Genomic DNA, 24,362 nt, shown 5'->3' on the forward strand with positions numbered 1-24,362 from the left:
TGATTAGTGTTTCTAAATACGTGCCCAAGAAATCAGAGCCAAGAGAAGGAGCTTTACAGGAAAATGATCTGAGTTGTTGAACGTAGTGAGTCTCACTGGTCAGTGATGATAAATGGGGTTGAGTTAAAGAAAAAAGTGCACAGCTCTTCCCTTACAGGCTACTGGAGGCAAGCATCAAGGAAACTGCAGTTAAGTAGAATTTTGTGTGAGGGTGAAGACATTCAGTCTGGCACTGCCCCTGTGGACTGATTCACCCAAAGTGACACTGCTGGTCTTTGCAGGTGGTTTATCCAAAATGACAATCCCAAAATAGTGGAAGATCATAACAGCCTTTCAAATTGCAGCAGACGAAAACTAGAAAGAAATCTGATTGCAGCAGACTCGCAGGGAATTTTTGTTTGTGCACTTTGAAATAAAGGTTGAAATTGGGAAAACATAAAACAAATCAAGGTAGTTAAATAATATTTGCAACAGTAGATGAAAATGTACTCTCTTTTAGAACATGATGGATATCAATGAAAAGAAAATAAGCCATGTTCCAATTAAAATAATAGCATTGGGCTAATTGCTCTATGGCAATATTCCCATCCACCTCAAAATCAAATAGAATTACAGGAATTGGATGATGAATGCTCTATTTGCTCATCTGACAGGCAGGCAAATACTGCAACAATAACTGTAATTCATAAATGCCCGAGTGTTTTCTCAGTCCTTGAAACATGTATTATGTCACTTGAAGAAGTGCCCCCAGGTAGTGTACATTTAAAGGTATGGGTGATCTGATTATCAGACCTAGCTGCTGCAAGCAAGATGGCATTCACATGTGCTCTTTTAGGCTCTTGGTCTTGCCTCAGTAGGAAGTTATTCATCGCTTCTCTTCAAGAGCGGGAGTGAGCACAGAGTGCTAAGCCTCTGACCAATGCAGCCAGTGTTGGTCAGGAGAGAAAACAAAACAAAAACAACAACAAAAACACAAAAAAAACAGAGAGACATTGAGTCGTTCTTTTAAGTCACATCCTCAGGTACGGATCTTTCTGTAGTGTTTGACTGATCTTTGGCCATGGAAAATAGGCTGTTAGATCCCGTCCTGTTAGTAGGAGAGGGGATTTTTTTTTCTCAGATAAGGCAATTTCTGAAAGGAGATTTATAGCGAACAATTAAGTGAACAGGACTTGGGTTGTGCTGCTTAGTCAGAGGGTCTAATGAGACGTATGCACAGGAATGCTGAATGGATGCCAAGTGATGACATAACATCTGGGTGCTTGGCAGATGGTGCTGTGTGCTGTGCTGGTATCCACGGCTGAGAAACTGGAGGGGCTTCCAGATGGGCAATGAGAATGATGACTCGACTGTCACATCTAACGGGAAGATTCAGGGCTGAGATAAGAAAAGGATGAAAAATGAGTCTGCTTCCTGTGCCCTCCCATGGGACAGAACAATTTTAAGAACTACTATATCCAGCAGACAAAATTATAAGATACAAGGATGAGAAGCGAAACAAACTCAGAACTGAAGCAGCAAAATTTATTCTGATAAATAAGTTTCTTTACTGCTTAATGAATCATAATTGTTAATGGATTATCTATGAATTCTCTAAGAAAGATGCTTCCAAAAAATTAATTAAAGGTCAAACAGGAATTAATTCAGGATAGAATGCAGTTTATAAATTGCTTTACATAACTATAGCTGTCACTTCTGGCTTTATAATCCTTTAGTCAGCTATATGTGGAAGTGAAAGACAGTCATTGTTTAGGAAGTAGACAAAGCATCCATATATTATCACCTCCTGTGAAGGATTATTTTCTTTTTATATAGAAGAAAAGGACAATAAAACACAAAAAGAGAACGAGGCTTCTTGTATCATGAATATCCCATGCTTTTAAAGAGACACCTAGTTTAGAAGTTAGATAGTACTCCTGTCCTTGAAGTGTTGGTATTTTTTTGGTTGAAAAACTGTTGTTCCTTTAGCTAGTAACATTTAGAGATTCATAAGGCTGAGCCCCAATCTGCTACATCTGTGACAAGAACTCACTATTTTAATTCATGCTGGTTTAGGCAGGGTTTGTTTCTGAAGGACTGAAAACAAATAGGTATTTTATTTCACCCTTACCAGTACTACTGGGTGAAGTGAGACATACATTTTGGTGTATGTGTGCTTCTTTATGATTTAACAACACCCTCACTGATACTCCTTTATTAGTGTTGTTTCATCACTAGTTTGTTTCTCTTAATAATTACAAGTTAATTGACTCGTGCAGCAAGTTACTTCTAGAGAAATGTGGAAAGAGGAAAAAAAAATCAGAAATGTGAAAACAGAAAAGAAATATGTGAGAAAAAGACGTGATACCGGCCATTTTGAAGGGAGGAAAGGAAAAAGAGTTGAAGCCTTGTATAAGAAAAATAATAAGCAGAGTAGTTGAAGAATGAAGCTGGAATGTGCAGACTGGGAGCTCAGGGAACATTTCCCTATTATAAAGTACTTTTAATGATATTATTTTAAAAAAAGAGGAGAAGGGGACATAATGGGAAAGCTATCTATCTGTAATCCATTCTCTAATTCTGGTGTCTTCTTTTTTTATATCAAATACTCTGAAATCTCATTTTTATAGGTATTGTATCGTGTACAGAAGAACAATTACAACTGAAACTGCAGTAGAGCTCACCAGTGATTTATTAAAAAAAAAAAAATACCAAAGGTCATAAATTGTTGTCAGATGAATTTAAAAGAGAAACTGAATTGGATATATTATTACCATTATTAACATCCCAAGGACTACTCTGGGTTATCTAAAATAAACCACTTAATGCTTTTTTTTCTTTAACTGTAAGTGTTCCACAGAGGATTCATAAATCATTGCAGAGTCCCCAGACTTCTATCATTAGAGTTCCTCAAGTTCCACTTGTCATCTGAGTGTCTCTTGCTACGAGTGCTTCTTGTAAACAAGCACAAAGGTGAATGTTCAGCAGCCCTGAGTGGAGCTTACGGTTCTGCAGGGGCTGCTGTTACCTTGTGTGCGCCCCAAACTCACTCAGAATAGGTGCAATTTGAAGTAATGTTTGAAGCTGTTAGGTGCATAGACAGAATCTAGTATTGTAAGAGAAAATAAAAAATGAAACCATCAAATTCAAGTAACATCTTCCATTGACATTAGAGAGAACTGAAATGACCCTCAAAATGAGTAAATACACAATTATAACTGAAACTATCTTGCACAGCTAATTGCCTCAATATGACTAGATTTAGGGATTTTGTTATAGATGATCTGAAATACAAAAAATGAGGCCAGATTCTAGCCCATCCCCACACCAGTGCAAAAGAGGCTAGCTCGGGACATTTGTAGTTCCACTGCTAATCATCTCCCTTTTCTATTGACTTGGCAATGTATAAACACTGCAATTACTACAAAAGGCTTTGGTTTTTTTTTGTTCTTAAAGTGAATTTCCATTATTTCATAAACTCAAGAACATTGTGCCATGGCACACAAAATGTGTGAAGATGTTCTGACAGTTTAATTGCTTTCACAGTAAAATTATGTGAAGCCAGCATCCATATGTGTAATACGGAACAGTATGACACCAAGTAAATGGTATGTCTTATATGAAGAAACAATTAACAGTAAGCTGTAGGAATAGCCTGTCTTTGCAGGTTTTTACAGAGTAATAGCTTTTGATAGGCAGAAAAAGGGAGAAGTCCTGTCTTTATGCTGTGATCATACTGAGCTACACCCTGACTTATATCAGTTTTCAGCTGTTAAAAATGCGTGCCTTAGGCAATGTGGTGGCGAGAGTTGATGGGAAAGACACCATGCAATTATGGGCCCTTGTAGAGTGAAAAATGGGCAAGCTGAAGGACAGCTAGATTTGAGCAGGGGGAGGGAGGGAGGAAATCAATAATTTGGTGGCATGGTAGGCAGAAAATTAATGAGCTGGGTGGGGAAGCAGTTACATGTTTGGTAGGGAAGCTGATGGAGGCAGAAAGAGGCGCCACAGAGTGGTTTTGGAACATACATACTTTTAGTAGCACTAAGATGCAAGGCCTTTCTGTCTGAGCAGCTATTTAAGAGCACTAGCTGGTTATATTTTTCCCCAGGAAGGATATTAATCTGGATGGTTGGTGACTGTTGTGTGAAAAGCAAACCTATTGCTGCTTTATTTCTGAAATTGTTTTTGTGTCATGTTTTCCATTAGTATTAGAGCAGCTCTGAGCTTCATATAGGCGTTGTCTTCTGCTATATTTCTCTCTCTTTAACTTTCTAAAGCTTAAATCAATTTAAGCAGTCAGTAATCAGCAATTCAGAATGTTTCATCCATCTGTCAACATTACTGTGACCCTTACAATAACTATTCTATTTCTCTATTAATTTGTCATCAGGAGTCAGAACTGAATTATGCAGCATATGCATTAGTTTAAATAGTATTTAAGAAGCACAAATTGTGTTTGTTTGTTCCGGATATGTGACTTGTCAGCTTCTAGAATAACTTTTCAGGTTATAAATACAGCCAGCAGCTCTACATATAAACTCTCTGTGCATATTCACTTTGCAAATGATTAAAAGCTTGCACCTTTGAAATGTAGTACATCTGTCCAACGGTTGCTAGAATAAAGTCAACTGTACTAATTATTTTTGCAGATTAATTAAAAACAAAGAGATGCTTTACCTCGTGCACACATACAGACTTTTTCTACTTTGAAAGCACAAACATTTTTGCTTATTTTAAAAAATATGCATTCCACTGTTGGAGTAATTTTCACTTTTACTTTTAAAGGAGGTTGCCTTTAAAGAGGCAAATGGCATTGCAAAAGCCTGAATAGTGATGTCCAGCATCAAGACAGATCACTGCTGAAGAGCTCAAGTGGAAAACTGAATTGTAGTTTGAGTTAGGAGATGCTCCATGATATATTTGTTACTCTCTTCCTGTAAAACTCAGGAAAACATTAAGCCTGAGGGAGAGATCACCTTAGTCTTGCTTCCACTGGCTCTAGAAGAAATTGTTTTATTTTTACTTTATTGCACCTAACCCTAAAAGAAGGAGAAAACCACTATTGATTACAGAGAGTCAGGTATGGTCAGATGCTGTCCAAATCCTCATGTAGCTTTAACAACCCTCTCTGTCTTAACCAGCAATATCCCTTTTTACGTCTTACAGTACAGGAGTTCACAGTGATGCTGCAAATTCTGAAGCATTCACATAAAATGCAGTATTTTGAAATCCAGACAAAGGCCAGAGCTGTACAAGCAAGTTGCATGAAGCCTACTTAATGACAGATCTAGTTGGCAGTTTGCTAAATACGTCTCAGTGACATTACAGGAAGACTTCAAATCTCCCGACTCTTCCCCAGATGCCTTTGCTTTTTTTTTATTCTATAGCAATATTGCTGGTCCTCCAGTCTTGTCCCTTCATCTTCATCTAGGAAGATTTCTGTTGGGGCTTGGATGTGTCTTTGTTCTTCAGAAGTCTCAGGGAGCTCACACTATTTCATATAAACCAAGAGACTCTATGAAAATAAGAATGAGGACCAGATGCTACAGCATAATTCCTCTATTTCCTCCAGTACCACATGAGGCGAGTACTGCAGTGTTCCCATTCCTGCAGCCCCCAGCTCAGTGAAACAGCTCTGAGTACAGATACACTCAAATAAACGCTTTCCTCACTACCTCCCTACTGGGTGCAACAGTACTTCTCAGAGGGCACCAACCCTAAAGCTATGCAACGATAATCAATATGTTTGTGTGAAGCGGTATATTTTCTGAATGAAGTTTAAAAAATGTATCTGTTTTTCCATTTCTGCAGTGCTACTAGAGCTCCAGTTTTCCTTTCCCCTTTGTTTAAAACAAACCGAAATCATTTTCTGGCATTAGCTCCCACAGATGGCAGACAGGCATCCCAAACGAATATATAGTAACACTAGTTTCCTAGAAAAGGTTCATACATACAACAACTGTAACTCATGTAATGCAACTAAAACAAATTTTAGAAAAACTTGGAGAAATAAAATATATTTCTGCCTATAAATACTTGTTTCTTCCAGTGATACTTTGTACTTTACTTCAGTGAAAAGCATTGATACTAGTGCCAAATACACTAAATATTTCCCTTTCAAGATAACAGCATTGCTCCTGTTGGCTTTTGTAGCAGAGATTCTGAACTAAAATACTAAAATATTGTAGGCTGGTCTTTTAGCATTGTCAAAACAACTATTGCAAAAAATACGAGTTTTGCCTATGTGTCATCATAACTTTCTATGGAGGAACGCTGCGAACTGAAAGCTAATATGAAAAGTCCTGTATTAATCTCGACTGCAAATTTAATTAATTAACGCATGAGAACTAATGACTTAGATCCAAGGACAAGCACGGGATATACCATACACTTAAATGTTAGTTGCTGTATTTTTATTTATTTTTTAATGCCAACTTTTCATTTAATTCGGGAAATAATTTGACGTTTGTAGGTGTCAAAGATATTGGAAATGTGGATAGCTTGATCCACAGTATTTGTGGTTATTCCAAGTGGAATTTCAGGTTGTAAGAACTAGAACATTCGAAACTTACTAGCTTTCTCTGTTTTCCTTGGATGAAAAAAAAAAAAAACTTAGCCAAACATTTCTTGTGTATTTAAATAAATTCTGACCCAGGACAAGCAAGGTTTCAGTGGTGATCTCTATATCAAATTTATAAAAGGCATTGGAATCCTTGATAATAAGCCTTTCCCTGGTCTTCTGGAGCTGGAGAGTGCTAAATTTTGATAAAATTATATTATTTGTCTGTAGAAGCATGACTTGTACCAAATTTAGGCTAATGTTCAGCAAATGTCAGTGTGAGTTTAGCACGGGCTCATAAAAGCAGCTTCCAATTGTGCTGCCTCGGGAAGGACCTGAATTCGTTTCCTGCAGCAAGCAGTGAGAGCATTGCTATTTTAATTTCTGTACCAGAAAGCTCAGTTTAGTTGTCTAAATTATTGGAGCATGTTGTTTCAGAGCACAAAGGAGACTATTTGATTTATAAATGAAAGCTGGCAAGCTAAGGAGATACTGACAGAAACTATTGCTGTAGTTATCATGGAATGTGACATTCTTGCATCCAGTATGTATTTTTTGGAAATGAATATAGGACAAAATCCCACATGATTATGTAGGCTGAAAGCATTTTTTAAATATCATTAACAAAAAAGTGGATGAAGTGGAACTGATTGACATAATTTATTTAACTTCTCCGAAGCTTTTGACAATATGTCTACCCAGAGGCTACTGAATGAAACATAATTTTAGGGAAGCACCAAAAAATGTTATGAGTTTAAAAGTGAGAAAGAAGACATGACAACTGTCTGAAGGATGTCTTGTCAACAAGTTAGTGTGCAGAATGGCCGCTACATTGATCAAAGGAATAGAAAGCACGGATCAGAAAACTAGAGCAGCTCTCTGACTTTGTGGAAATGAAGTCTGAGAAGGAATAGGGATATTGTCAAGAAAAGCGTGTAATGTTGCTGTAGAGTGTGGCTATGGAGTGTGCCTGAAACCCACTTACTTGCAGGAGAAAGAGGAAAAAAACCACAAAACAACAAAGATGGAAATGAAGCCAGCACAATGGTTCCTTGTAAATATGATTTCTTAACTTTCTTTGGCTGTCATTTGAGCTAAGTGAATTATAGAACACCTGAAACTCTAACACTTGAGATCTAATTACCATAGTATTGATAGGTTCTTGAGATATCACTAATTTATTGCAAAAACAAGCCAAATAACCTATATTGAATATTTATACCTTAAAAACTGCTGTAACTGTTTTTGATGAGTTTGCTTTTGTAATGTGGCAGCTCCAAGTTCACGAAAGGTGCATCTCTTCCTTTCAGCCCTCACCGTTGTTGTAGTCCTGACTTGAATTCAAATGGCGAGTAGAAATGCTAGCTATTTGGAACATTTAACAATTATCCATTGTTTTTGATTTGCCTTTATATAATAATTTTTTTAAATTCACATTTGTCTTTCCTTCCTTGTTAAAAATGTATTATTAATAAAAATATTATTAAAACCATCCATGTTATCAAGAAAGAGCGAATGTCATAGGCTCTGGCATGCTTATGGACCCTGAAAAACAGGATAGATAGATTTGTATTCAGGATAGACTTTGGGAGAAATTCTTGATTTGATTGTATTTTGTATGTCGAAACACCTGATGAACAGCCGCCATACGATTATGGCTAAGAATTAATGTATGTTTGTGTTAACAATTAAAAATTACTTCAGTATAAGCTCACGGAAACTCTGTAAAAGCAACTCCAAGTGTAAATGGGTATTCTTACATGCTTCTTAGACACAGAAGATATATAAGAAATGAGATGACAAATTTGTATATGACAAATTATAAATTATCTATAGCTTGTATTGTCAAGATATTTTGAAAAGTAGCAATGTGAATTGGTACAAGCAATTTAGAATTTATTTCAAAAACATGCAGTGGTGAAGGTAATGTTAAGATGGAATTTACAAGCTTAGTATTAAGCTGTGTGACAGTTTCAATTCATCTCGTACTAGGCTTACAGGCATCTTTCATTTTTTTCTGCATAAGAAAACATGAAACAAAATGAAACAAAAGACATTCAAGAAAATTAGGATTTCTTTACTTTTGGAGTGAAATTGCTTAAAATGGAAAAAAGAAGTGTGAGAACACGTCCTGTTTGCTTGTTTGCTTACAAAAGGGATTATTTGGGGGGATTTTAGGTTCTCATTTTTCTTTACATGGTTTAAGCTAAATTGAAATAGAAAATGAAGTATTTTAAATACTTGTCTCTTTTCTATAACTTTTTTAAAGAAGTTCTAGCTAGACTAACTTGGATAATCTGACAGTAAAAGTCTTTTTAAATAAGAAATAATTTCAGATGACCTTATCCTGAACCTTTTTCATTAACTGAGTTTTCTGGCATTCTTTGGCTACCTGTCCCCTTTTGAGTGTTACGTTATAAGGCACTGCACAGTGCAGATAGTCAAATTCAGTCAGTGGTTCTCACCAGCAGTATCCTACTGCAATAATTAGTAGTCATTAATACAATTCCAGTTCCCTCCTTTTGCATATAATAAATATTACTACATCTCATAACTTTTTATATTGAATATTATATCAAACATTGTAAATTACTTTTTCATTCTAATGGCCACAGCCCTCTCCAATGAATACCTAAGCAGCATCAATACTTGACTCACTCTGAAAGTAAACTTGTGATAATTTGTAGAGCAAAGACAAGATTTTCAGAGTCTTCAAGCTAGTTTAGATACTAGTTCTTAAAACTAGTTTTCAAAATGTAAAGTTGAAACAATAGTTCTCTGTACTTGTAACAATATCCAACTTTAGCCTGTTAGAGAGGAAAATTGTCACATCCTGTGTTGAAATGTCTTCAGGCTTTGCCGAGGTTTCGTTTCTGGCTGCCTTCCTTTATTACATGTTTCTACACAACTTGCTTTCCTATTATTTTCTCCTTCAGAAAATTCAGATAGAACAAAAAACCTAAAACTGACAGCAGGATGGGCATATTATCCTCTGAGTGAGAATGACATCCCCATCCAAAGGATGTTTCCAATTACTAGAAACATTCAGGTAACACAAATCAATTATTTCTTCCCTGTCTGTACCTCTGTATTATGAACATATTATGAAGCTTAAATGACATATTTCAATGCTCATCTGTAGACGGTATTTTTGGCCACCCGGTGACTAGATTTGCTCAGAACAAAATTAGTGACAAAACTCCTTTTGACAACAGTGGGAAAGCACAAGATCAATTTTATGTATTTTTGAGGACATGCACATTTCATTTTCTCTTTCTGGAATTGCACTGATGAAAACAAATTGTTCTGTATCATTTTTTTTTATATGACATAGAATAGGAACTGCATACATCACATTTTATTATTATTGTTTTGTCCTGAATGCGTAATCCATCTCAAAAAGATGCTGTTTTACTAAACATTACTGCAAACAGCAGAAGGATCAACTGAAGCAAAACAGGAATGTAAAAGAATGAAAGAAGAAACATTCACTAGTAAAGTGTGCCACTTTCTTTTGACTTTTCCTCAGTCTTTGTTTCTATGACACAAAACATTTGACTCATAAATAATGAGTGTAAGGTGATACATTTTCCTCATTTGCCCTTCTTAGAAGTGTGTTGTTGCAAATGAATAAGGGTTAGATGTTCATGTTGTATCAATTGTTGAACATAGAGCTTCAAAAGCCTGTCATAGATTCATGGGTGAGATGATAGTACTGATCCCTGCCATTATAAACTGATACAATTTTGCATTATTTTATATTTACTTGCAAATAGTTGACACAAAAAATCCACAAATAAAAGGAGGCAAACAAGCTTTAGGATTATTGTATTGCCTTCAATAAAAGTATTGACAACTGTATGAAATGAACAGCCCTAAGTATGCAGAAGCAGGCTTTCAGAAAAAGAACTTAGATTAATAAATTTTAAGGTTGGAAAGGAGGACTAAAATCACTTAACCTGTCCTTTTGGGGTAATATAGACAAAAAATATCTTGCCAGTTGTGTGTGCATAAAACTCACAACTGCTGTTTTGAGCTCTAAGTTTGATTTCTAGAGTAATATCCAGTGCTGATTTAAACGACTGGGAGTAACACAGTATATGTAACACAGTATATGTGCCTATGTAAAACTTGGATATCTAAATTTTAGCCAGCATTTATTTTGCTTCAGCTTTCAATTAGTGGGATCGAGGCTCCCAGCTCTCCATAGCAGAGTTGTAAACAGTGATCTGGTCTCAAACGTATACTGTGAAAAACCGATGCCTGAACAGGCCAGCAGTGATACCACAAAACTGAGGCAATCTAGCCACTTCTTTCTTAAAACAGAGCATTGGCAGATGCTTATGATCCCAGCATCTGCACTAACAGGCAGTTGTTGAATTAAAATTCTTTGCTTTTACTGTGAATTTCTTTATGTACGTAGCTATGCAGTAAAAACCTTCCAGTCAGCAATTCTGAAGTGTGTTGCAGCACCTTGAATGTGTGGGAGATGATGTGAACAGAGTCCTCTGAGTTTTCATCGCTTGTTTTTCATAAGAGCAACATGGAGCTTCTAAAGTCAGACTATTAGTTGGTTTCATTCTCTCTCTCTCTTTTTTTTTTTTTTTGGACTTATGAAATTACAAGTCAGTAAATAAGTTATGAAAAATAGGTTCTGACAACTGTACTTAATTCTGAAAATAACATTTGTGATATTTGTCCCTGGCTCAAATACCACAAGAGATGATGATGGAGAAGTTCCCCTGGTTTTAGTCTTTCTGCTTGGGACTTTTCTAATTATCATCATTTCATAAGCCACTTTCATTAAATACAAATTTTCAGTGTAAAGCATACCACTGCATTCGATCTACAGAGTAAACAACACACTGAAAACATGGTGTTCTACAACAAAGCTGTTGCATATTTGAGTTATTTTCCAAAAGAAAACAAATTCAAGTAGAAGGGTATCTTTGTGCAATTAACCTCGTGTAGCAGTGAAATTTATAACAGAATGTCATTGTCTTTTCCTGGGGGAGGGTGGTGTGGGAAGTGTCAGATAGTTACACGTAGGTGTTCAAGTGCTTTGGGAAGGCATTGCTGCAGGGACGAATTGGTGACTGCATCCCATATGATCATTACTGCCACGGAGGAAAGTGTACAAGTTTTTTTTTAGCTTGGGCTGTAGCGATCTAGCTCCCAGTTATTTTTGAAAGTCACTGTTCTAGCTTCCAGAAGGCTCTCATCTGATTCCAGTGGTGCTGAGACTAGTCTATACTGTAAAAGAGGAAAAAGCACTTAGAGGCAGATTGTAATTATTTGTAGAGCTTACCCTGTATTAAAATTACACTGGGGGTAGAGGGACTGACTAATTACAAATCCCCTGTCAAAGGAAAGTCTGTGTTGTCCAGTCTACACTGAACAAACTTATTCCCACTTCCATTAATAGCCCTCCTCTGGGTCTTGGGATGTTGTCAAAATCCCCCTTCTTCCAGTGTGGAAAGCAAGATTGTACGGAGAGCCCCTTTATATACATTGGCTGTGCAAGTAATTGATTTTTCACACCAGCTAATTTTTAACAGATTGACTGATGTGAACTCAAGCACTCTTTTGCCTCATATAGTGAGGATCTTGGACACTTGCCTATGATTTATTTTGCAGGTTTCCTGCATACTCTCCTCTCAGAGCTACATCGCTTTTGTAAATACATAAATCATAAATAATCACTGAGGTAGAGAGTGACTCTCTACGTACTTATGTCCCATCCTTATTCCAATGAAAAACTTGTTATTGCAAGCTTCTATCCCTGATTAAGGCTTCTTTATTTGTCCGTTTTTTATCCTCAAGCCAAATCATGCACTAGATGAAGATTAGATTTAGGTCTAGTTTCAAGCCTCAAATGTTTGTCATTTTCTAGTAAATCTTTTTCTAGGGCACATTTATTTTTATTGTTTTTTTGTATCAGCAAAGTTCACCATGCTTGTGCAATTTACGGGAAAAAAAAAGGAATTTTATAATTTTGCTTGAACTTTGCTCATTGTAGAAAGAGCAAGCATAATTTGCTTGTAACTCAAATAATAATTAATATCTGCAAAGTATGTTATCAGAATGGGGTTATCACAAACTGTTGTGCACCCTTAACAAGAAGCTATCAAATTCCCTTGGAAGTTATTTCTATCACGGCTAATTGTAAAGCTAAGGGTTTGAGTAGAGACATCTTTCCAAGAAATACTGACATGGTTTCTGTTACCAAGTCCTAACCTAAACTGTGAGAGAATATCCAGATCTGTGTAAGTTATTCTTTATTAAATGTAGGGATTTTCTAAGGGGTGGTCTCCTGCCTGTAGTTCAAGGGTATAACGAACAGTTCTCAGAACCAAAACCAAACTGATTTCAGAATTCACACAGCTCCTGGCCCTCTTTCTAAAGTACAAGAGATATGAGAGAACAGGAATTACATAGATGAAGAAAAGATTCTGTTCACAGTACAGGAATGGAACTCATATGTGTCTTGTACCCCATGAACAGGGTCAGAGATGGAAGCTGAAGTACCTACAAAACCTTTAATAGCCATTACAGCAGACGTAGCCTGAAGGAGAGCAGAGAACTGTGATAATGTTCTAAACAAAACAAAACACAAACACAGAAATGAGCTGTTCTGGGTATAAGTGAAATAGGTAGAATCTATATAGCAAAATTCGTGGGATGAGACTTGGAATACAAAAAGTATTACTGAAACTTTTTTCAATGTTATAGACTGACAAATTTAATAAGCAACTTGAATAAAAACTGTATTGCCCACATTCTGAGATCCGTCTCTGTCAGGACTCTGCACTTATACGCAAGTCTGTTCTTTTCAAGTAGAGAAGACCAAAGGAGCACAGAAGGCGGGACACGGCAGGAAACTTGTGAAAAGAGTATTTTTAAATTGCCTAATTGGCATCTTGCAGTGGCAGGGGAGGGAGATGACATAGGCATTACAAAAAGTGTATTATTACCAAAACACAATGGATGGTAGAATGCAGGAGAAGACCTGAGACGTTAGATAGGGCAGAGAATTTTGCAGTGCTGGTTTGACATTGTGGTCAAAAGCGGGAGGAGAAAGCCAGTGAAGGACATAAAGAAAATATGTTAAGATCTGCCTAAAAAATATTTTTAACAAAATGGATCAAGGGGTATATGTATGAAAAATTCTTGATATATAACAGACCGATCATAACAGGTTACGGTGAAAAGATGCCACATTTTACACATTCAGATCTCTATTTGCTATGTCATGGCTGGCATGAATGACCGTGTTGTTGAGTTATTGGTGCAAGAAGAGATTAACCATCATGAATGGAAACAACAGATCTTCCTTCACAAAATATTACAATGATAACTGTGATTGCAGTGCTCCAGTGATGTTTTGTGAGGTTTGTCTTCCCATTTTATTATTTAAATACACTACTGAATTGCAGAATTTGGCATGGTGACAACAAAGTGAACAGATAGTTCTATTCACTGGCCATTAAAGAAACAAATTTCAGTCGTGTTCAGATGGGATGGTACAAATGCTAACTCGGGGAATAGGAAGGATGATAATTGTGCTGGAGTATAAAGGAAACATATGCTTAGTTGTAGTACTCACAAGAGATTCTTTGCCAAGAAATTTAGCTAATGTCTATGTGACACAAGGCAATACTGTGCAGAGATGTAGGAGCTAACTTTAAATGATGTAACTGCAGTTACCCGGAGCAAAACAGCCGTATTGGTGGTTACCTGATGTAGGTATCAGTGAATTTAGGATGCGGGATATGTTACTTCAATGAAGTGCTGAGTTAACGCAATAGCAGTGTTTCCTAATTCTGAAGTATTTCAAACAGTTCTTGAATGTACTGTTTGGTAGTTGTTCCTTAGTCGCATTAGAAAAAAAAAAAATCCTTGAAAGAGGAAGCATTCAAAAGAATCTTCTGCACAGGGGAAGATGTATTAGGGGAAGGCTACAGTTCTGACACTAGTCCTGCCTAGTGTGTTGTGTTCCCTGATTCAGATAACAGAGGAGTAGCTTTTCAGCTTTCTCAGTTCTTCACCAACACTGCAGCTGCATCTAACCATGTCTTGTGCTGAACCTAAATGCTGAAATAAGACTCCAGAATGCTAGAGAAAAATGCCACAGTGGTCCAGAAAATAACTGTATCAGACTTTCTGTTGATAGTCTGAGCTTCTCCATTTTGATACCTCAATGGCTGCCATCATTACAGTACCTGAGCATTCACAACTATTAATAAGTTTATCTTTATGACGTATGGAAGATAAGAAAGGGAAATCTTTCACGTCTCCTCTCTTTTTCATGTAGTAAATCTACAGGAAAGGAGGAACATGAGCAAATGCTCGAACAATCATAGGATGATATTATCTGTCAACTCAGTTTCATTTCACCCATTTGAATCCAAACTGACTATGGTTGATATCAGAACAAGTAGTTGCCTAGTGCATAAAGAAATAAAAATATTTCACAGAAGCTAATGCTACCAACTTATGATTCGGGAAATAAAGAAGTTAAACACCAGAATTGTAGAGCTCAAGCCAGCTAATGCAGTTACATTATAACAGGACTGTGAGAGTGAGAGCTTGTTAGGGAGAGGACTCTGTAGGTGTAGCAACTCTCCTAAGCTGATATCCAAAAATTCTTCCATCAATCAAATGTCAGCAAAAGGGTTTTGCCATAAAATTGGGAATTCGTTGAATATAAATTTTTCACAGGGAAGTCCACCAGTGGTAATCGGAGCTCAAAATCACTAATTGAACTTTTGGTAATAAAGTGGTATTTTAACATTTACAGAAAGGCGTGGCTGAAATGGAGCTTTGGATCTTCTGCAGGATCATCACAAAATTAGATGCATTTTAATATAGGAAAATTTGCTCACGGGTGCCAGGTATTCCTGATCCAATGCAAAAGGACTTCCCAGAGACGAAGTACTTTTTCCAAGCTGATTTCTTAATATGAGGCTCCTCTAAATATGAAAAATTGATCTTCTTTAAGCATCATTTTAACTACAAACAGGAAATTAGAAGCAAATATTCACGAAAAGGACACAGTTTAATTACCTTAAGATGAACGGTTTAAGATGACTTGAAGAATATATAGAGCATGATATTTTAAATATCTCTTACAGTTCATTTCTCTGCATGATAACTTGGCTTAATTACTTAGATTTAGTTTTACATCTGTAAAAACAACCCAGTTAATTTTAAATGTATCAGCTTTCACAGTGCCAGAAATGGATAAAATCTGGGGCAGCATGGCTGTCAAAAAAGCATTCCCTCTCTCTGTTTTGTGTTCCTAAATCAGTCTGGACCACAGCTAACTCTGGAGACAGACTTTTCAAAGTTTATTTCTTTTTTTCAAAGTCTACTTCACTGAAGCTACCAGGGGTCACAGGGTGCAGGGCAAGATTTCAGAAAGCGTGTATTTATTTAAATCATTATGCTTCCAAAGTTAGAAAAGAACAGAGTGCTGCACCAATGCTGTGCCCCCAGCAAAGAATTTCCACCCTCCAGTTTTTTCTGCACACTTGCGCATACACAGATGGCAAGTTTCCAAGCTTGGTCATTCTCTGGCAGACATTAGTGTTTCTGGTATACTGAACTTGCTGACATAAATCATATAATCAGAGGCTGAAAATATTTTGAAGCTTCGGAAGTGTGTATGGTGCACATGCTTCCACATATGCTCAAATGACTCGTTTCTCCCATACACAAAGTGCATATGTTTATAAATGGTTTGCTTAGGCACATTTCTATGTACATTTCATTTATATATGTTCTTTGGTATGTTCTTCAAATATCTCACAAAGTAGTAATACTTGAAGAGTGCTGAGACAAAATGTAAAACCCAGCAGTGATGACAGCATGTGTAATCATGCTCTAGTTCAGCAGTTCCACGGAAAACAGTTACAGAGGGAGGCTTGCGCTTGTGTCCTGGTTTTTCTGCAAAAGAGCTACCAGACATAGGAGAAACACACAGACCCTTAATCTGCAATGACAGCTAGGTGACTGTCTGTGTATGCTGAGATCTGATTACCTGTTCCAAACTTCAACTTCTGTTTCATTGCTCTGAATCAGCAGAAAAATAAAAATGAAAATGAAAGTGATTGTAATTCTTTCCGTCCCACATCTCATTTTCCCTGCATAGAAATGTTTCCTGGGATTATATAAGCATATGCATTCATGGAGCCAGATAAAGATTTGGGAACTACGCAGCAAAACACTGGAAAACTCCCAAATTACAAACAAAACCTATGATCTCGAGGGTCCCACAAAGAGCTGCCTGTGTTCTTTGTTTGATTTGAAAAGTTCCTTAAACATTGTGAAGTTTGGCTCCTGCTAACACTCAGAACTATCTGATTTCTTCTTCCCACCCCCAGGTGATCGTGCCCAAGAAACCAGAAGTACCCTGAAAAGCCAGTGTAGCAGTCATGTTGAAAGCACATCTAACATGTTCCTGCAAGACTGCACTCATGACTGCTGTATTGTTAAAACAATTGAGAGATAATTGAGGATATATTGGTAGACAATCAGTGGGAATCCTCAACTCAGTGCCCTCTACAAAGCACAGCAACTTCAAAGTCACATTTATGACTTGTGGGGAGAAGGGTTATGCTTGGATACGGACAAGGCTAGGTTCAAGTGAAACTATCCCTGCCAAATTTGTATTACTTTGCTGTCAAAAATGCAAGATACAAGGCATCAGATGGCATATAAAATGGCATATAAATGAGATCCTGAGCCTCTGGTGGAGAAGTGAGAGCATGCGGGGGAGGTGGTGGCTAACAGTCTCTATTCCTGGAAATATTTCAGGGAAGGGAGTGTGGGAATTTTATTTTTACTTTACTTTTTAAGGATTATTTAATGCAAAACTGCACGGATGAGAGCAAGCACCACTACCACAAAAATGAGAGCAGCGAGTCAGCCTGCTTTTTGCCAAAAGAGATGCAAGTGCCTTCACTGAGGAGAAGATTCGCAGAGCTGGGTGGAGGTTCAGATCATGCCTTTGCTTACCATTTCCTATCGATAAGATCTGGCTTGACCCTGAGAGTTGCTGGCAGGACTGCAGGACCCACTTTTCTCAGAGAGAAGAGGGGCAATTAAAGGGAAATGCGTAATTGAAAGTCCTTTGAACTCAGCATTCAGAGCTAAAGAAAGAAATAAGCAAAACAACAAAAAAGACCAAACCAAAACCTCACGTTGGACAGATATATGATAGCACAGAGACTTTAGAAACTGATTATGACTGATACTTTCATCAGTGTATTGGTAAGTCTCAGCCTGTAGCTAAAGTTCATGTCAGCGTGCAATGCTGTAGCAAAAATCTTTCTATAAACAAATCAAGAGAAAAATTTATATAATGCTGTTCCATGGGGAATTTTTTCTGTGACAGTTGACAGCCATTAGGCTTGTTTGATGCTAATGAGGACAGACAGCTATATAAGCTATTTCCTTCACCGCAACTATTTAACTTCTAAATTTGTGCTTAAAAAAAAAAAGCTGCAGCTGCTTTTTCTGGTTTCTCTTCATTTCTCTGACTAATCTGAAAGTCATTTTAATGTTTTTCATAGGCATGGTAGATTCCCTAAACAGACAAGTGAGACAATGAAGACATGGATGAAATCAGCATTTTCTGCCACTGGATGCTGTCCTGTCCTGACTGTTTAAATAAGGACTATAGCCTTCTCTTAATGTTTAGCACTTCTGTCTCACTAAAGCCAGTCTTGTATTTTTCTTCTTTTTTTAGAACACACACACGCTTATTAACATAACAAGGTTGACACTGAAGTACTATGCTTACACAGAATTATCATAAATAATAATATTATAATATATACAGATATATGTGTACCAGATAAAAGTTCAGATAAAGTAAAGACTTAAACATCCTTCTCAAAATAACCAGGAGCTGGGTAATGGGTATCACTGGGGTGGGAACAGCAGAGATTTAAAGTGCATATCTGAACAAGGCAAAGTAGAGACTTGAAGCTGGATTGCTTTTCCTTTTTACCCAACTTCTCCCCTATCCTACCATCTTCCTACAATTAGCTTTGGTTTGATACAGATCACTAGTAAAGGTTATTTGGAGATACATATTCTAAGCACTTCACATTATCTTGCTGTCTTCCTTTTTTCCGCTGATAAAATCACAACAGCAGTGACCACAACATGGCCAAAGTTATTACTTTACTCAACATGACTGATTGCTACCACTGGCCTAATTTTATAAAAGTAAGTACCCATCATTTTTACATGCATTTTATGCACTAAATTAGCAGTAAAAAGGGTACATCTGGCATTTTTCATAGCAGGTGTTCAAAGAAAGTGATCTTGGGGTGGGGGAGTGTGAGGGGGTTCTGTCTGCTGTCCTCTGAATTCCCTTCTCTCTAGAATAGAGCCCCTCCTTAGGGCTGCGAACTTAACTGAGTCACTTGAGTGGACAGAGCCATGTCTTGTACACAGAGGCTGCTTTCTGTGGGAGATTTTGTTAGTCACTTAGACTTAGGGACATCAAGATGGAAGTGCTAGACTGGTTTGTTCATTATGGTTTACCATATGTATTTTTGTGTTCTCTAAACTTCCCTGCATTAGGATGAATTATGTCTGTTGGGGTGTATATGAAAAAGTTTTCTAGTTAGGAAAATTTTCCATTAGAGCAGTTTATTCAAAGGTCAAAGAATGTGATTTTTGAGCCTTCCCCTAGAGTTCTTAAGGTAGTTCATAGCAGTAGGTCTACTAATGATGAAACATCAATATAAAGTCCAGAAGAGAAATGTATTTTAACACAAAGAAACCATTTTCAGCTCTTTTTTCAATTGATTCTTAAGAAACTCTTGTAATAGTAATTTTCTTTAAAAGCAAGTTCTAACCAGACAGCAATAACATGCTAGACTAGACCTTTAGCTATCCCAAATCATCTTTATCCTGAGATAGAGTTTGTCTAGGCTGGGGTGCCAGAGGTGGAGGGGAGGAGCATTAACCTTTTATTATTCGTATCACACCACACTTTTTGAGATCAAAGTAGCTCTCTGTCTGGACAGCAACCACATTAAAGGCATTAAAACACACTAGTTCCATAGGGTTTTGATTTTTTTTTCTCTGTATATATTTATTTGTTTCATTATTAACTTCTTTTAAAAAAACAGAGGGAAACCCTTATAAGTCAGCGTTAGAAGGTGAAATGATACCATACTGCTTCCAGTGATGGAATTTTCATCTTTAGAAATTCTGTAGCCAACATAACAAAGTACCTAGCAATTATTCTAATAGGTGAATGGTATGAACCACGTAAGTATTTTTAATGGAATGGCAATCAATGTCTAGAAGTTTATAGACACAGACACTTTTATTCTGGGGTTCTCTACTCATGGCCATACCTCAGTAGTAGCCTTGGTTTATGGGGCATGGCTGTGTACACGTACCAATTGTCATGTCAGCACCTGAAACCAAATAAACAATACTCTAAAATATTAATCTAAATAATTTCTAGGTGGCAGGAAGGATACAGGAATAAATTAAACTGTGTTCAGAACTGAAGTCCCCTGCTAAACAGTAGAGTACTTGCAGATCATCTCGGCTATTGCGTTTTCTCCCTTTTAAAATTTAATTTAACAGTAACATTTTTTCCTCTGGTATTTTGTGACTTAGCTATTGTCTTGATAGTATGTAATGTTAAAAGATTTTTAAGAAGTTTCTGGTTCAATAAATGTCAATGTATGCATCTATTTACATACTCCATGTCCAATATTGTGATATCTATTACTATTGTCTTGTTATCTTCAGAAATGGCATTTGACTTAGTAAAGTCAGGTTTTGATGGTAGACTTACCGACACATTGCTAAACAGAATTTCAAACACAGATTTTACGTGTTCATGAAAATATCATATATTTACTTCTTTTTCTTATTAATAATGCTGTTTACAATCTGTTAAATTTGAACAACAGTCCATAATCTTAGATATTCCAACTTCATTATTCCAAAGAAGGAGCTCTTCAGAAAGAACAGTTATACCTTCCTGTTTCTTAGAAGTATTGTAGGTGGGGCCCTCATTTTTTCCTTGAAAACAGAAACTAGGATCAGACTCTGAGGGCAGGGATGCCATGCACAGACTGTAAAAATAAGGTGTAGAAAGCAGCGAAGAAGTAAAGAAATATAAGATACATACCGTATAACACTAGCAAAGGCTAAGGGTGGGGTGGGGAGATGAAGGCAAAGAAAGAAACCTAAGCAACATAAGCAAAAAGATCTGAAACAAGACAAATGTGTTTTTTTAATTCTATTAACTTAATCAAAATATGTCAAATACAGTGTGAAATATCTGTTGGAGAAGAGAAATTCATAGTCTCTAGGAATTTAGATTTTTATTTGCCTGCTCATATAGTGTTTAACAGCAGACAATGATTGTGTCAGATGTCTGCTCATTAATCTCATGTAGTCACATTTTAGTAAATTTTTCTTTTCTCTCTTTTGGGCTTTTTATTGATGGAGAACAAAATATTTAACTAGATGCTTAAAAGTTGAGTTGTAGTCCTAGAGTTATAATTCTCTCTAAATCATCCTCTTTTTTTTCCCTGAATAGAATCGTGATGCTGGGTAGGAGTGTCTAAAATTCAGAGCTTTGAATAGCTGTGATAAGGAGCAGGTAGAGGCTTAAAAAAAAATATCTTTCTGTTTTCCCACTGATCAACATCAACCTTCCCTGACCTTGCCCTAAGGATTAATTCCTCCAGAAATTAGGCTAGTGAAATTCTGTTTTATGTTGTTCAAGATCTTACACTGCTCTCATCCACATAACATTTCAGTGCCTTCCAAGTTCAACATTATAATCAGCAGGATAAATGTGATTTTCTTTCTTGCTTCCTCCTCCTGTAGGGAAATAATGTGCACAAGTGCTTCAAATGTACATAGAAGTGTTAATATTACATGTATATTATACAGATATGTACTAGTAAAGGCAAGTTGAAAATATATGGCTTCCACCTGGAGGAAAACGTGATGAATACTGCAGTGGCTCCTGGATCCTATGGCTTTGAGAAAACTATCTTCTCCACTGATGAAAGGCTATCAAAAACTGTTAATTTTTGTTCAAAAACAAAAGAAAGCTCAAGTTCATCAATGAAGAAGGCAGGGGGATATTTCAGTGCGAGCAAAGATAAGGCAGAGTAAGAAACATCTGTTATCTCCATTGATTAAAGGAATTGTACAGGCAGTTGGAGAAACACACTTAGATTTCCCATTGGACAAAATAATTTCCAACAAAATGAACCTGTTAACAAACTGTTGTCAGAGGAATGTCAAAACTCAATAGATAATGCTAATCTATAAATTGACCACTAAGTGAAAGAACAAATGATGACTGATGACAAAATAACAGTTTTTTTAATGTTAAAGTTTACAACTTGCTGTAGTAGTGTGTAGCTTTATATGTGGACTTAGCATATGTTTCCCCTGTTTCAAGGTCATGTGTTTTTAAAAATGCCCTTTTGTAGGAATTTTTAATTGCTTACTTGCTCTGGAGTATGCATGCTTAATCCATTTCTTAATAAATTTTTACTACTTCTTTCCTAGCTACTCCTTTATCTCAGTTATTCCCACCACCCTAGTCGCGTCTGTGAAATCTATATTCTATATGCAATTAAATCCTATGGAAATGAGGTATGCCATATGTATTCTTATCATCTACAGAAAAGGATCTCCTTATCCTCTGGGCATCAAATTGCCAGTAACTCCATGGGCTCAGCTTTACTACTGCATCCTTCTTTTTGCAACGAAGGAAAAACAGCTGCACTACTGTAGCAGCTCTAATAAGACATGCAAACAACAGGGCCTCCTTTCCAATTCTAGACAGATGCCCCAGCCACTTTCTCTGCAAGACACATCTTCCCTCAAGAACTAAGAAGGCTTTGTGTAGGAAGAGCATTCAAAAAGACTATACAAATGTCACAAAATACATACTTTCTCAATAATGTAAAACAACTTCCAAGAACTCCAGTCCTCTTATCCTTCCAAAGAGAGTTAATGAAAATCCTCAAACAGAACGGATACTATCTGGAGAAAACAATTATTTCTTGGGAATTTCATTTTGAAATTCCAGAAAGTGTTGAATTGCATTGTTAGGACTACCAGCACCATTAGATGACGTTGCAATTAAAGACGCTCTGGTGCAGCATATATCTGTCCAGCACATAGAATCAGTCCTATTTGCCATGAAGAGAACGTACCTTGGTTACTTAAGCTATCATAAGAAACAAAAGGCCATCTGTGCTCTTCTGGTACCATATGTAGTACCAAGTTCCACACACTGTTACAACCAGGCACCGTTTGTAATTGAGAACTTGTCAGTAATTCAACCGTTACCAACTGTTCATTGAATTCATCACAATTAAGCACTTACATAGACAGTTGGGAAGATGGTTTAAGTTCTTGTCAATATTATCGCTCGTCCGTACTTATATATACCTACACACACACTCCCTTTGACTCTCACACAATTTTTTTAGTATAACAACTGAAAAATGTTCTGGATTGTACAGAACAATACAAAGAATGTCATATTCTTTAAAGTACATCTTCACTTTGTAACTACAGACGAAAGGTAAGTTTGCTGCCAGTAAACATGGTGTTTGAATACCTAAAACATAATTTGACTCATCTAGCCTGTCTTAAAACAAAAGGTCTAAGAAACCAAACGTAACCACAACAGTTAAGTTTTCAGAGGTATATATTAAATGACTTACTGTGATGATTAGCCCTTTTTCCTGGAAATATTTAACCAGGGGGATGGCATTCTGCTTGAAATTCATTAGTCTTCTTTGAGTAGCTTTCAGGTTATCATCAGGTCTCCCTTGCTGTTCAGCACGCTTCAGTAACCTTTCTTTGAGCCTTTGATTGGAACATGCCAGAAACACCACCAAATCTGGTGTACAGATCTGTGGAAAAAAACAATTTAAGAATTCTGTGACTGACTGCTCAGCACAACAGGACTCAGCAATTCCATTACTAGATGAGAGTCAGATATGCAACATTTGCGTAAAGTAGAACTTAATTAATTTTCTATCTTTTCATTTTGGGGGGAATTCACAGGTGGACAAATCTGTAAAACAGATTAAAAATAGATTAAAAATAAATAGATAAATTAAAAAATTTAAATTAACAAAAAATAAAATAAATAAATAATAATTCCATGTAGCTGGATTTCTGTCATTTGGGGGAATACAACCTGAAATACTCTGGCCTTTTCCCATGGCAGTCTCAGTACAGAAAAGTTCTTCTAAAGTCAAAAGAAATGAATAAAACTTTTCAGTTTTGGGGTGGTGGTTATTAGCCTTTGGTTGCAAAGTAGGGCACTGGCAGAGTAGGATATGGAGGAAGTAGGACGTGGCTAAAAAGCAGGGCCATTTTCAAACTGTAAAGGACAGTCTGATAAGCAGTACTAGCAAGTAGAATGGTGGCCTCTTTATCATTACAGAAAACCAGATTTTAAAGAAAATTAAATTACGTTTTATACGCATTGTAGAGGATTATAGACCTGAGGACAGAAACTACAACCGAAACCCCAAAATACTAATTTTGGTAATTTTTCAATTCCATTAGATTTTGAAACAACTAACCTTGTAATCTAAGGTGTTGTTTATTTGTTTGTTTGTTTTTTAATAACTGTCAGTGGGAGAGAAGCTGTCTCCTCTCTCTCCTAAATCCAAAACAGGTACCACAACTTTATAAAAGCAGAATAATTCTCCCACTTTTCAGCCTATTTTAATTGACAGGGTTATTTTGTCCTTTCATGGGATGAATTAATTACGACAGTTAATCT

The 24,362-nt window shown here is 36.6% G+C and overlaps 1 protein-coding gene across 1 annotated transcript in view; it reads right to left on the reverse strand.

The window, feature by feature from the left end:
* The window catches only part of AK5 (adenylate kinase 5), a 95,032-nt gene that overhangs the window by 50,883 nt on the left and 19,787 nt on the right, over window positions 1-24,362 (reverse strand). The window contains exon 6 of the mRNA XM_048059040.2: window positions 23,287-23,478. Coding sequence (XP_047914997.2) covers window positions 23,287-23,478 — 192 coding nt within the window. The remainder of the gene's footprint in view (window positions 1-23,286; window positions 23,479-24,362) is intronic.

This window comes from Anser cygnoides, chromosome 8 (assembly GCF_040182565.1).
Source record: "Anser cygnoides isolate HZ-2024a breed goose chromosome 8, Taihu_goose_T2T_genome, whole genome shotgun sequence".
NCBI lineage: Eukaryota > Metazoa > Chordata > Aves > Anseriformes > Anatidae > Anser > Anser cygnoides.